The sequence below is a fragment of the Cyprinus carpio genome, chromosome A18 (genome assembly GCF_018340385.1).
Source record: "Cyprinus carpio isolate SPL01 chromosome A18, ASM1834038v1, whole genome shotgun sequence".
Classification (NCBI taxonomy): domain Eukaryota; kingdom Metazoa; phylum Chordata; class Actinopteri; order Cypriniformes; family Cyprinidae; genus Cyprinus; species Cyprinus carpio.
Window position 1 is genome coordinate 7,510,117 of NC_056589.1, and position 11,957 is coordinate 7,522,073.

At 44.6% G+C, this 11,957-nt stretch overlaps 2 protein-coding genes across 2 annotated transcripts; both read left to right on the plus strand.

The window, feature by feature from the left end:
* The first annotated feature begins 6,984 nt into the window (after positions 1 to 6,984).
* LOC109087906 (peptidoglycan-recognition protein SC2) lies at positions 6,985 to 8,838 on the plus strand. The gene is made up of 4 exons (XM_042775864.1): positions 6,985 to 7,200; positions 7,285 to 7,480; positions 8,159 to 8,280; positions 8,505 to 8,838. The coding sequence occupies exons 1-4, from the start codon at positions 7,068 to 7,070 to the stop codon at positions 8,711 to 8,713; spliced, it is 660 nt and encodes a 219-aa protein (XP_042631798.1). The 5' UTR covers positions 6,985 to 7,067; the 3' UTR covers positions 8,714 to 8,838.
* A 1,806-nt stretch (positions 8,839 to 10,644) lies between these two features.
* Positions 10,645 to 11,957, plus strand: LOC122148664 (forkhead box protein G1-like). Its single transcript, XM_042775865.1, has one exon. It carries the CDS (start codon positions 10,836 to 10,838, stop codon positions 11,955 to 11,957), a length of 1,122 nt encoding a protein of 373 aa, XP_042631799.1. The 5' UTR covers positions 10,645 to 10,835.

Consider the following 11,957-nt stretch of genomic DNA (forward strand, 5'->3'; position numbering starts at 1 on the left):
ACGACAAGTAAAGAAACCGCAGCACTTATTAAAATATCACCCTTTACTTAAATATATGAATTCATTGTTTACCTGGGTCTTCATTCTATGAAAATTAGCTCACCTCACCGCGTATTCCTCAGAACCCAATACCAGAACGCCAGCCCCAATTTGCTGGCAGTCATGACTTGCGTCAGGGATTGGCTCCCTCCTCTTGGTATAAAATGGAGGGAATGCGAGCAACGTCATTACGCCATTCAAAAACCTCTTCTCGCTTCACACCAGAAAAGCCCTAACCGAACTCGGATAGCCATCAAATAGTCTCCACGCTGGTTGCTGGCTTTATCATTCTGGTACTGTTGTGACTTATAGTCGATCTGTTGGCCACCACGCCGCTTTCGCCTACCCCTCAATCGGCATTCCAGCTCATTGTTAGGGTCATTCAGTACCGCAAACTATGGCTGCAGCAATGCAGACTAACGTAGCTAGCGAGGGAGATCCGCGGCTTTGCTCATGCGGGAACAAGATCTCATGCAAAGCACACACACCAGGTCTGCTCTGCATGTCTGGGTGAGACATGCTCAAATGGCGTTCGTGATTAGTCCTTAAATCGGATCCCGACCTGTGAAGCACTGCGACGCGCGTTTCACCATGAAGAGCCTCCGTCGCAGGTTAGCACATCCAAAGGCTAGCTGTTTGTCTGGCCATGATCCCCGCTCATGTCCAAGCTAGTCCCGCTACGGGGTTTCCGCCCCTCAGGTACCCATTCCTGTAGAGCTGCCCAGCCACGGCAACCCTATCGTGGGGCGAACAACTGGATTATGCGTCCCCTCTGGCCGGTGTTCCTCAGCACGGAACGCGGAGGAGGGCGCGTTTGAGTTTGAGGAAGAGGGGCAATCGGATTTCCTTCTCTCTGAAAAGGAGGAATATTTCGAGGATTCCCCTTTTCTCCCCCCCTGCGCAATCGGCACAATCCCTCGCTACGGCGGGGATCCACGGAGGAGGCGGGCGGGGCACCTCCTCTCGCGCTTCTTAGTGTGATCTGCAAGAAAAAAGCTGTGTGCAAACGCGCTGCAGAGAAACTCACTATTCCGTGGCCCGACCCGTACTAGCTGAGACTGCAAAGTCGCGTTTATGAGGGGAAGACGGCTTGCCGAAGAGCTAAACGGGCAGCGAGACAACCTCCTTTCCCAGTCTTTCCAGAGGCTTTGGAAGAGGTTTCCTGTCACCTGGAAGGACAACCCTTTTACTATGTAAAATGCCCCTCCCGGGGGGGTGATCTGCGCTCGAACGTGGAGGCGGTATGGAGAAGCAAAGGCCTTCTTCGCATGCCCCCCATGGAGCCTTTAGTTGCAGCGCATCTGCATCCAAGGCGAGCGGCGGCTAGCAAACCCCTAACGTTGCCATCAAAAAGCGGACCGCTTCCAGTCAAGCATGACGGAGCGCGCTTACAAAGCAGTCGCTCTCTCAGTCCGGGCCATGAAAAAAACGCCATCTCTCTGCTCACCGCATACCAGGCGGATGCTACAAGACGAGGTGTCTGCCACCCAAGTCAGACACAGTGGGAAGAAATCTGTGTTGTCACTCGCTCCGTCTTCAGAGATGTGCCGTTCAGGCTGCGGGCAAGGCCATGGCCACAATGGTCATTCAGGAGAGAGGACGCTGGCTTAATTTGGCGAATCTCTCCGACAGAGAAAAGGAAGCCATCTTAGATGCACCGGTCCGTCGCGCAGAAGGCATTTTCGGTTCAGGCGCTGACACGGATGCAGAAGAGATGCGAGGAGAAGAAAAGGGATGATGAGGCCTTGCAGCTCTGCATGCCCAGAAAGACGCCAACCGGCGCCCCCCCGTGGCCACCTCCTCGGCAGACGTTTGCGCAGGCTACAGCTCGCCCACCCCCAGCTTTTCGCATTCCTAGGCGACAGAGACCGCGTGTGAATGCAACAACGGTTCAGAGCGGCGCACCAGAGCAGAAACCCGCCTGGCCCAGAAAAAATTATCCGCCCGCGACAGCTCAGACGGTCCAGCCGGCCCCTCACCCACCATACCCAGGTGATGAGGAGGAAGAAAAAAGGCCGTTTGAGGGGGGTCTTCCTGAGGGAAGGGGGCTCACAGCCCCCCGTTCGCTTGTCCCCGACCCTCAGTTGTTCAGCGTTCAACAGAAAACGAGTTCAGTTTGTTTACAGATGTTCTGTGGGGAAACCAGAGCCAAGTTGGTCCAGGGGATGCAGAGCAGTGAAGAGAACGAGAGACGATGCAGTGGTGTACACCCACCCACTAGTCACAAAGCACTTTACATGCTCAAAGTTCAATAAAGTTTTCACTGTTTCCCCCACAAATGTTGCAAAACATAATGCCCCAAAAAATGTTGCAACAACACTTTGTCAGAACACAGCGTAACACCACCTCGTGGAGTCATCGCTCCGCTGAAGGTGGTGAGCCACATAAACTCTGTCCAAGCGCTAAGTGTTCGCGCATGCGCAGTACAGACCACAAACCCGTTTTCAACTCGGCCATACGATGGCGCCGGAACGCTGCAAATAAACTATTGCCGAGAATGCACGCAGTCTCGTTGGGTGCTGAGAACAGTACAAAACGGTTACAGACTGCAGTTTGCAACTTCTCCCCCGCAGTTCAAGGGAATCATTTATTCTCAGGTGCGGGAGCATTAGTACATGTTCTTCAGGAAGAGATTACCTCACTGTTGAACAAAAAGGCAATAAGAGTGGTCCCACCCGAGGAAAGTCACAATGGGTTTTACTCGAGATACTTCCTAGTCCCGAAAAAAGGAACTCGAGCTCTCCGCCCCATATTAGATCTCTGCGCACTGAACAAATACCTAAGGAAGTACAAGTTCAGAATGCTCACCCATTCTACACTTCTGAAACTGGTGCGCCCAGGCGATTGGTTTACATCAATCGACCTGAAAGATGCATATTTTCACATAAAAATATATCCACCCCACAGGAAATTTCTGAGGTTTGCATTCCTTGGCGTGGCATACGAATATCTAGTCCTTCCTTCGGCCTATCTCTCAGTCCGAGGGTATTTGTGAAATGTACAGAAGCGGCCCTAGCTCCGCTTCAGGGAAAAAAGGCATTCGTCCTCGCTACTTTACATAGACGACTGGCTGGTGACGGCTCAATCAGAGCACAAAGCGAGAGATCACACAGCCATGCTCCTAGTACATCTACAAAAAACTGGGATTAAAATTAAACACCGAAAAAGAGTGTTTTTAGTTCCCAGACAGTCAATAACGTATCTGAGGTTGTTACTGGACTCAGTGACATTCAGAGCCTGACTGTCAGAAGAGAGAGAGTAATAAACTTTACGAAATGCCTGGCCAAATTTCGGAAAGGGAACAATGTTTCTTTTCAAGCACATGCCTCAGACTATTAGGTCTGATGGCCTCAAAACTCTAATAGTCATTCCCTTAGGCAGACTATTTATGAGAGAGTTTCAACGCTGGGTAGCTTCTCTGAGATTAGACCCGTTACGGCACTCCCGGAGGAGAGTGAGAGTGACGTCCGCCGCAGCCTTGGCACTGCGTCACTGGCGGCGCCCGTGCTTTCTGGTACAAGGGGTACGATGGGCGCTTGTGTCCAGACCAGGAAGGTCCATAACGACGGACGCGTCGTTGTTGTCCGGTTGTGGGGGGCATTCACGAGGGCAGGGCAGTGAACGGGAGATGGGGTCCCCATCTGAGCCACTGTCACATAAACTACATTTGAAATGCTGGCCGCCTTTCTAACGCTGCAAAGCATTTTCTTCCTTTTCTGAAAGGGACATCATGTTCTCGTGAGAACGGACAACACTACAGTTGTGGCATACATAAACAGACAGGGAGGTCTCAGATCAGTCCCTTTACACATGTTGGCACGCAAACTGATTTTGTGGAGCAATGCCAGTCTTTTATCCCTGAGAGCGACACACGTACAAGGCATAATGAACCGGGGTGCTGATATGCTGTCCAGGGGAAATCCCCTTTATGGAGAGTGGAAGCTGAACACGGAAGTGGTTGGTCAAATTTGGAGCATTTTCCCGCAGAGCGACAGTGGATCTGTTCGCGTCACAGGACAATGCTCAGTGCCCTCTGTTCTTCTCTCTCTGAAGGATCAGAGCGCCACTTCTAGGAATAGACGCGACTGGCGCACGAAAGTGGCCTCGCTGTTCTCCTGTACGCGTTCTCCCTACCGATTGCGCGATATCTCCAGCCCCTTCACAGAGTGGAGGGAGGAGGGGCTGAGAATGATACTGGTGGCTCCGCGCGTGGCCGGGCGAAATTTTGGCTGGCGGAGAGATCATACATATGCTGTACGCAGAGCCAGCGGGTCCCTGCCACTGCGCAGGGATCTGCTGTCACAGGCGGGGGGGGGAGATATTTCATCCTCATCCAGAACGCCTGGCACTGTGGGCCTGGCCAGTGAGTGGCTAAATATGAATGCAGCTGGTCTGCCAGACAGTGTCGTCAGAACTATACAGAATTCCAGGGCCCTGTCCACAATCGGGTCACTCTACGAATGTAAATGGGGCGTGTTTGAGCGCTGGTGCGCGGCTAAACACGTAATCCCCTTTCAGTGTTCAGTGGCAGTTATCCTATCGTTTCTGCAGGATATGATAGATCAGGTAAGGCATTCTCAACAATAAAGGTGTTTTTCTGCCGCCGCAATATCTGCCTGTCATGTAGGTTTTGATAACAAAAACTGTGGGGCAGCACCCTTTGGTATGCCCGGTTTATGAAGGGTGCGCGTCCAGCCACTTTGCCAGTCTCAAAACCGATCTCTCCATCATGGGATTTGGTTCTGGTGCTTGATGGGCTTTCCTGTGTCTCCATTTGAGCCACTGGACAAAGCTGACCTGAAATTATGTGCGTTATAAGACGCGCTGTGCTGTTAGCTTTGGCTTCAAGCTTCGCATAAGTGAAATTCACCGCATCTTTCTGTGAATTCAGCGTCGTAACGCAATTTATGCCAAGGGACGGGGGTGCTTTTGAAACCTAATCCTGTTTTTATGCCCAAAGTGGAGTTAATTTCTATTGTTCCTCTCAAGTTAAGAGGCTTAAACCCACCGCCTTTTGCTTCAGCAGAACAGCAAAGGCTTGAATACGTTATGTCCGGTGCGTGCTTTGTGCATTTACACTGAGAGGACTAAAGTGTTCAGAGAGAGTGATCAGCTGTTTGTGTCTTGGGCGAAGCCGCGTATGGGGAATCCGATTACTAAACAGCGTTTATCCCACTGGATAGTGGAGGCAATTTCTCTTGCATATTCCAGTAAGGGTCTTACGCCTCCGTCTGGTTTACGTGCTCATTCAACGAGAGGAATGTCACGACATGGGCCCTCAAGGGGGGTCAATGCTACAAGATATCTGGTGAAGCGGCGAAGCTGGTCCTCACCCCACACGGGCGAGGTTCTGCAACTGATGCCGCTCAAACGCTTGCACATGCCGCTTTTGAGCTGCTGGATTCAAGTGTTGACCAGCCCCTATTAGTGTCTTGGCTGGCAGGAGACCGGTGACAGGCTATCTGGCACACGGAGTTAGATATCCCATAGTGAGACACCCGAAACGAGGCTTGAAAGAGGAACAATAGTTACTTGGCGTGAACCCCGTTCTCTGATGAAGTATTTAAGTGAGGTGTTCACCAGAACACCCTCCTTGCTGTGTGTGAAGCTTATGAAGAGGTGTTTGTTTTGAATGTCGTGAATACGCAGGTCGCCCTTTGAAGTTCAATAAACAGGAATTTAATATTAACATACAAACGATTCAGACCACAGCATGATTTTATACAGAAGTTCAATAAACAGGAATTTAATATTAAGATACTAACGTTTTAGACCCAATATTGACTGCTTTTGTGTTCGTTCCTGAATAAATCAACCGTTTAAACGATTCGGTTCAGTCGCAATGACTCACTTATTAACAGTGACTTGCCACCAACCTACTGGCAGTTTTAGTTTCACGGTTAAAGTATTTTCTTCTCCACACTCCCTTTTGTCAATACCGATTTTATTTGCTTGGTTACAGCACAAATGACTTATTCTAATTTCCTGATACAATTTAATAATTCGACTGAAAAGAGGCCGCTTTTAGAAAGAAGGGCTTTAATAAAGGTTAAATGCCCATAGAAGGTAAAAAATCTATTTGAACTGATCACCACATAGAATATCCAGAGTATCAAAAACTTTAAGTGTCAGCTGTCCACGGTATGATATCAGCACAATAACACACTCAGCAAAATATTGTCCAATTATCGTTATAAAAGTATATACACACACATATATATATATATATATATATATATATATATATATATATATATATATATATATATATATATATATATATATATTTATTTTTTATTTATTTATATTATTTATATATATATATATATATATATATATATATATATATATATATATAGATATATATATATATATAGACAATATCGCACATCCCTAATATAATGTTTTATTTAGAACAAATTGAAAATAAATATGAGAAGTGCCCTTTTCCCACTTGAGCCCCTGCCTCTCAAAATGTCTGTGCACGTCCCTGCTTGAGAGATTGCGGAATTCTTTAAAACTGTCGCTCTGCTCCACTCATGTAAGCTGCTCCTGGCCGGCTTTCAGTCTGTTGCTTGACAGCAAACCTCGTTATTCTTAGAGCCCAGAGTTTTTTAGCCGTAATTACATAATGTTTCTCAGACGTAAGATACTCTGTTGCCTGTTAATGTCTTGTTATAAAACTATTTCACCCTGGCAATCATGCTGTAAGGCTGTGATACCGCATCGTGCCTCTGGCTCAGTCACAGTACAAAATCATTTATCATCAACAAGAGAATAATCACACAGTTTGACTTTTGAGAAGTGGTTCTGCAATGCAAGTGACTGCCTCTTTTTATGTTAAGCAACTCTGCCAAGCTGTTAGCCTACTTCTGTTATTTTTGCAATGGTAAAATACCATACAGCAAAGTAAAGGAAGCACAAGCCCAAAGATCCACACTATAAAAAGCCCGTGCAGACTAGAATTTCTTCATATCTGCCTGTCGGACTCACGACCTGGATTTCTGCACGAGACAGGAAAGTACAGTATGCGGAAGCTCAACATATTTGTCCCTCCCAGTCAGTCATTCAGGGCTATTAAACGTGTCAGCTTACAATCATGTACATTCGCTGTGGATATGGACGGACACACACCTGGAGAGCCCGTGGATATGAACGCAGGTAAAAGCCACCGTCCACAAGCGATCGAGCGCATAGTATGTGACATTTCTAGCATGTTTATCTGATCGCACTGTTGTTTCGCAGTGGCTGTAGTGTGTCGTCGTGCTTGGAACGCCGTGGAACCTCGGGACAGGACCGAGATGAAGAGTCCCGCACAGACTGTGATCATTCACCACACAGCGCTCCGGTTCTGCGCGCATCCGCGAGAAAGCGTCCCTCAGCTCGCTCACATCCAACACATGCACATACAAGAGAGGGGCTTCGACGATATCGGTTACAAGTAAGATACACACTATATTTAATAGCCTATCTGACCGTTCTTTAGCTTATATCACAGTGTAATTAAGCTTTTTATATTTTGTAATTATTTTGCGGAAATGCTTGTAGATAAACTTTCTTAAAAATGAATGATATTGCTCTTTGCTTAGTTAATAAAAATACAAATACGATTTAAACAACTGAATAAAACCTACTTGAAGGATGTTTTCTATTTCATTTTAAAAAAAAAAAAAAACACAAATGTCTAGGTGGTGTTACTGTAAAAAGAAAAAAGTCTCATTGATAGACTAATTCTTTAAGTAGCCTAATATTGGAATAATGTATTTATTATTATTTGGCTTACTTTTGAAACAAATAAAAGCTAAACAAAAGCAGTTGTTTTAAAATATTATAAATATAAAAAAAAAAACAGTTATGACTTAAAAGGCTTAAAACAGATGAAAGTCATGAGGTGTAACCAACATAGGAAGCCATTGTTGTCATGTGAAGAAAAAACAAAACAATAAGTCTCCTGTAGATCATCAAGACTGAGTCTAAAGGTGTTTTATTTATTTATTAATAATCACATATTTTCTTCTTTTTACAAAAAGTCATGTTTTGTCCTATTTAAATTCTGCTGACATAACAAGACTGACTCCAATTTACACATTACACATCCACTCTGTCTGTCTTCCTCCAGCTTTCTGATCTCTGGAGATGGGATGGTGTATGAAGGGCGAGGATGGGGGGGGATTGTAGGGGCCCATGCAAAGGAACACAATTTCAATTCTGTTGGCATCGCCTTCATGGGCAACTTCAACTGTGAGAACGCATCTACCTCTATAATCACATTAAATTTCATGTTTTAATTATTGTACATTCACACTATGTATTATTTATTGTTCGGTTGTGATGTTTAGTGGGTTTGTAAATAGAAATAGAGATCGTGCATAAGAATTTAATTGTACTTTGGCAATGAAGCAAACTATACAATACAAATGAACAAAAATACACACATTATAAAGACAATTTCTGTTTGTCTGTAGATGAAATGCCCAGTTCTGCATCACTGTCTGCTCTGCTGAGATTGCTACACATCGGAGTGCTTCACGGTCATGTACAGCCCAATTTTGTGCTTGTGGGACACAGAGACGTGGCAAAAACTGAGTGTCCGGGGGAACATTTATATGCTCTACTACCAAAACTAAGAGACCAGTTACAAAATGAACTCTTTTCTGTGCACTCGTTGCATTAAATCCCTGCTGTGTGTGTAGCAATGTGTGAATGTGAAAATGTATGATAGGTTTATTTTTGCTCTAAAATTACATGTAACAGTCTTGTGTGCCTTGTTAAAACCCCTGATTAAAATCTCCTAAAGTACTATACTGATGGATTGATTTTTATCAAAATTTGGAACCAATCCTAAAGGCCATAATTAAGAGTCCTACTGGGGAATTAAATTATGAAAAATAGAAAATTCTGTTTATCCAGTAAGAGGATTCATCATTTCTTTAAGATTGGATACAAATTATAATAGAAATCGTATTAACAGTCCTTTATGATTTATGGATGAGGATATATTTTACAGATGATTTCTTTAAAGATTAGGCTTCTTGAAATCTCCTAAATCACAGTTAAGTTAGAATTTATCACTTCTCCACAAAAAACCTCACATAGTTCATATGGACTGTACAGTAGTGTGCAATAAAATAGTACTCAGGTGGGGCCCATTAGGTGAGGATGTCATATATCCTAAAAAATTAAAAGGTATGCAAATATGGCTGTCTATTTTTGAAGCCTTTTTGTCCCAGTGACATGTCTATTTGATGTTGTGCATCAATGTCATTTCATGAGGCATGAGTCAATGATCGTCTTTGTGTCTGTGTTTTTAAATCATTAAACTCATATTTATTGTTACTGTTTCACCTATTGTATTTTCTTTCACCTAATTTTACATAGTAATATTCAATAATATAAATATAATTATTTTACTTTATCTGTCTGTTTAGTCATTGCACGTTTACTATTCTATTTTATTAGTTTATATGGTAGCACTTTATTTTATAGTACGTGTACTTGTACATATAGTGTACTTACAGTTGTATTTAAAGTACATAGTACTAACAATACAAGGTAACTACATGGGGTAGGGTTAGGTTTAGGGGTAGGTTCAGGGTTAGTACCTAGTTATTACACAGTTATTGTAATTACAATAATAAGTAGGCCTACATAGTATGTACATGAGGAACAGGACTGTAAAATAAAGTGCTACCATTTTTATTATATATATATATATATACTCCATATTATATATATATATATATATATATATATATATATATATATATATCGTCAACTAATACACATATTTAAAAAACTGGAAATTGTCACTCTACATAATGGCACTAAAAGCCATCAGTTAGGGTTAGTTTAACCAGTTACAAATGAGCATGGTGACCATAGGAGTAGATGCAAGCACAGAATCCAAAAATTAAGGATTATGAATTACATAACAAGAACTAATTTGCAATTTCTTCAAATCTCACATCTTTCTCACATATGATAATTTAAATTACAGTTAAGTTAATGTATGAAAAAAAATGACTGGTAGCTATCATCTGAATAGGGATTTAATTTGATATAAAATATCGGCCTTTCATGTATTTTAACATAAAACTAAATTTAATTTCTACAGTAGGCTAATTTCATACGCAAAATTTAAACGCGTGTTTTCTAACTCTGACGACGGGATAGATTGTGTAACAACAGTACTCTCTGTCTGACGTTCATTTACAGTTTAGGAAGTAGATTTCAAAACAACGTTCATTTGAAGCAGACAAATAAATTATATCAAAGTCTGAAGCACATAGCGCAAGAAGCGCTGCAGTTATAGATGTGTTTCAACACTCCTTCAGCTGTATCTAGGCCTATAGCCTACTGGATATTTTGCCCAATATGTGCACGACACGCTCCCTTTATGCATCCTCCGGAGATTAGGGTTCATGTCCATCCTAAACTGTTTGTTTACTCATCTCCAAGTGTTGTCGTATATCGGAACTCCTTAGCATAAGGTCTTTTTGCCTCACTAGTTTCTGACAGGCGTTCAGTCAGATGAATGTGTAAACAGAAGGGCGGTCTCAGGTGAGAGGCTTGAGTTTCAACGGCTTCCGAAGAGTTATAATTGAGCCTTCGAGTTCATCGATCAGTCAGAGAGATTGGCTGTGCTGGAAACTCATCAGCTCTTTATTTATTTATTTATTTTTTTTATCGAGTGTTTTTGAAGAATGAACGGGCATTTTCTGGGGCTTTTGGTGCCACTTTGCTTGAACTTTTAAGTTCTGTTGGACACCTTTGGAAGCGTCTTTGTATTGTTAAACATGGAGGAACTAAAAGCCCCCGTGGGTTTTTTCCACAAGTCCTCATTCAGCATCAGCAGCTTACTGCTCCGACACGAGCGCGCGAGAACCGACGCTACCGCCGCGCCCGAAGCACCGCGCTCCCGCGCCGCGAAGCCTCCCGCGCGCTCCATTCAGTCAAATGACGGAAAAGACAAGCCGATTCGAGAGCGGAAAGAATTAGCGACCGGACGGGGTAAAAAAGAGGCAGCTGGAGAGCCAAAGTGTGAAGGAACTGATGGAGAGGAGAAGAAGAGTAAACCCGATAAGCCTCCGTTCAGTTATAACGCGCTTATCATGATGGCCATCCGCCAGAGTCCGGAGCGACGGCTCACCCTCAACGGCATCTATGAGTTCATCATGGGCAACTTCCCGTACTACCGAGAAAACCGGCAGGGCTGGCAGAACTCCATCCGACACAACCTGAGCCTTAACAAGTGCTTCGTCAAGGTCCCGCGCCACTACGATGACCCTGGAAAAGGCAACTACTGGATGCTGGACCCATCCAGTGATGATGTGTTCATCGGTGGAACCACCGGGAAACTCAGGCGCCGGTCTACCGCGGCGTCCCGAGTCAAGCTGGCCATGAAGAGAGGCGCGCGGCTGACCTCCACCTCCACCACCGCCGGACTTGCGTTCGCAGGGTCGTTTTACTGGCCCGTCCCGCCTTTCGTGACCCTCAACCAAACCCACCCGAACACCACAACAAACCACAACAACTACGCCGCGTCGGTTCTGTCCCAAAGCTCGCGCCACTTGAGCTCGGTCGGTCCCGCAGCGGAAAGACTCCTTCTCCCGTCCAGCCAAGAGGCAACTTATTATGGAATGGGTTATGAAACATCTGCCTCTGTGCCTCTGCCTTTCTCTGCGCCCTGCCCTTTTAATGTACTCTCCAATCAGTCCAGTTACTTTTACTCTCATCAGGTGCCTCACACAGCGGGACTGTCACCCTGGTCGCAGGAGGAATCGTACCTCTCCAAAACATCTCCTTCTGGACAGTTTTTCCCGGGAAAGCCATCTCCTTCTTCTGAATACATTGGAGGACTATGTACAGACATTCCCAGTTATTTTCCTCATTTTAACAAAGCCAGCTCCATGCACTGA

Excerpts from the sequence above, each read along its gene's own strand:
- LOC109087906 (XM_042775864.1), top strand. The coding sequence starts at position 7,068 with ATGCGGAAGCTCAACATATTTGTCCCTCCCAGTCAGTCATTCAGGGCT. Across the intron at positions 7,481-8,158 it reads TTCGACGATATCGGTTACAA|CTTTCTGATCTCTGGAGATG; the intron begins GTAAGATACACA and ends GTCTTCCTCCAG. Across the intron at positions 8,281-8,504 it reads CTTCATGGGCAACTTCAACT|ATGAAATGCCCAGTTCTGCA; the intron begins GTGAGAACGCAT and ends GTTTGTCTGTAG.
- LOC122148664 (XM_042775865.1), top strand. The coding sequence starts at position 10,836 with ATGGAGGAACTAAAAGCCCCCGTGGGTTTTTTCCACAAGTCCTCATTC.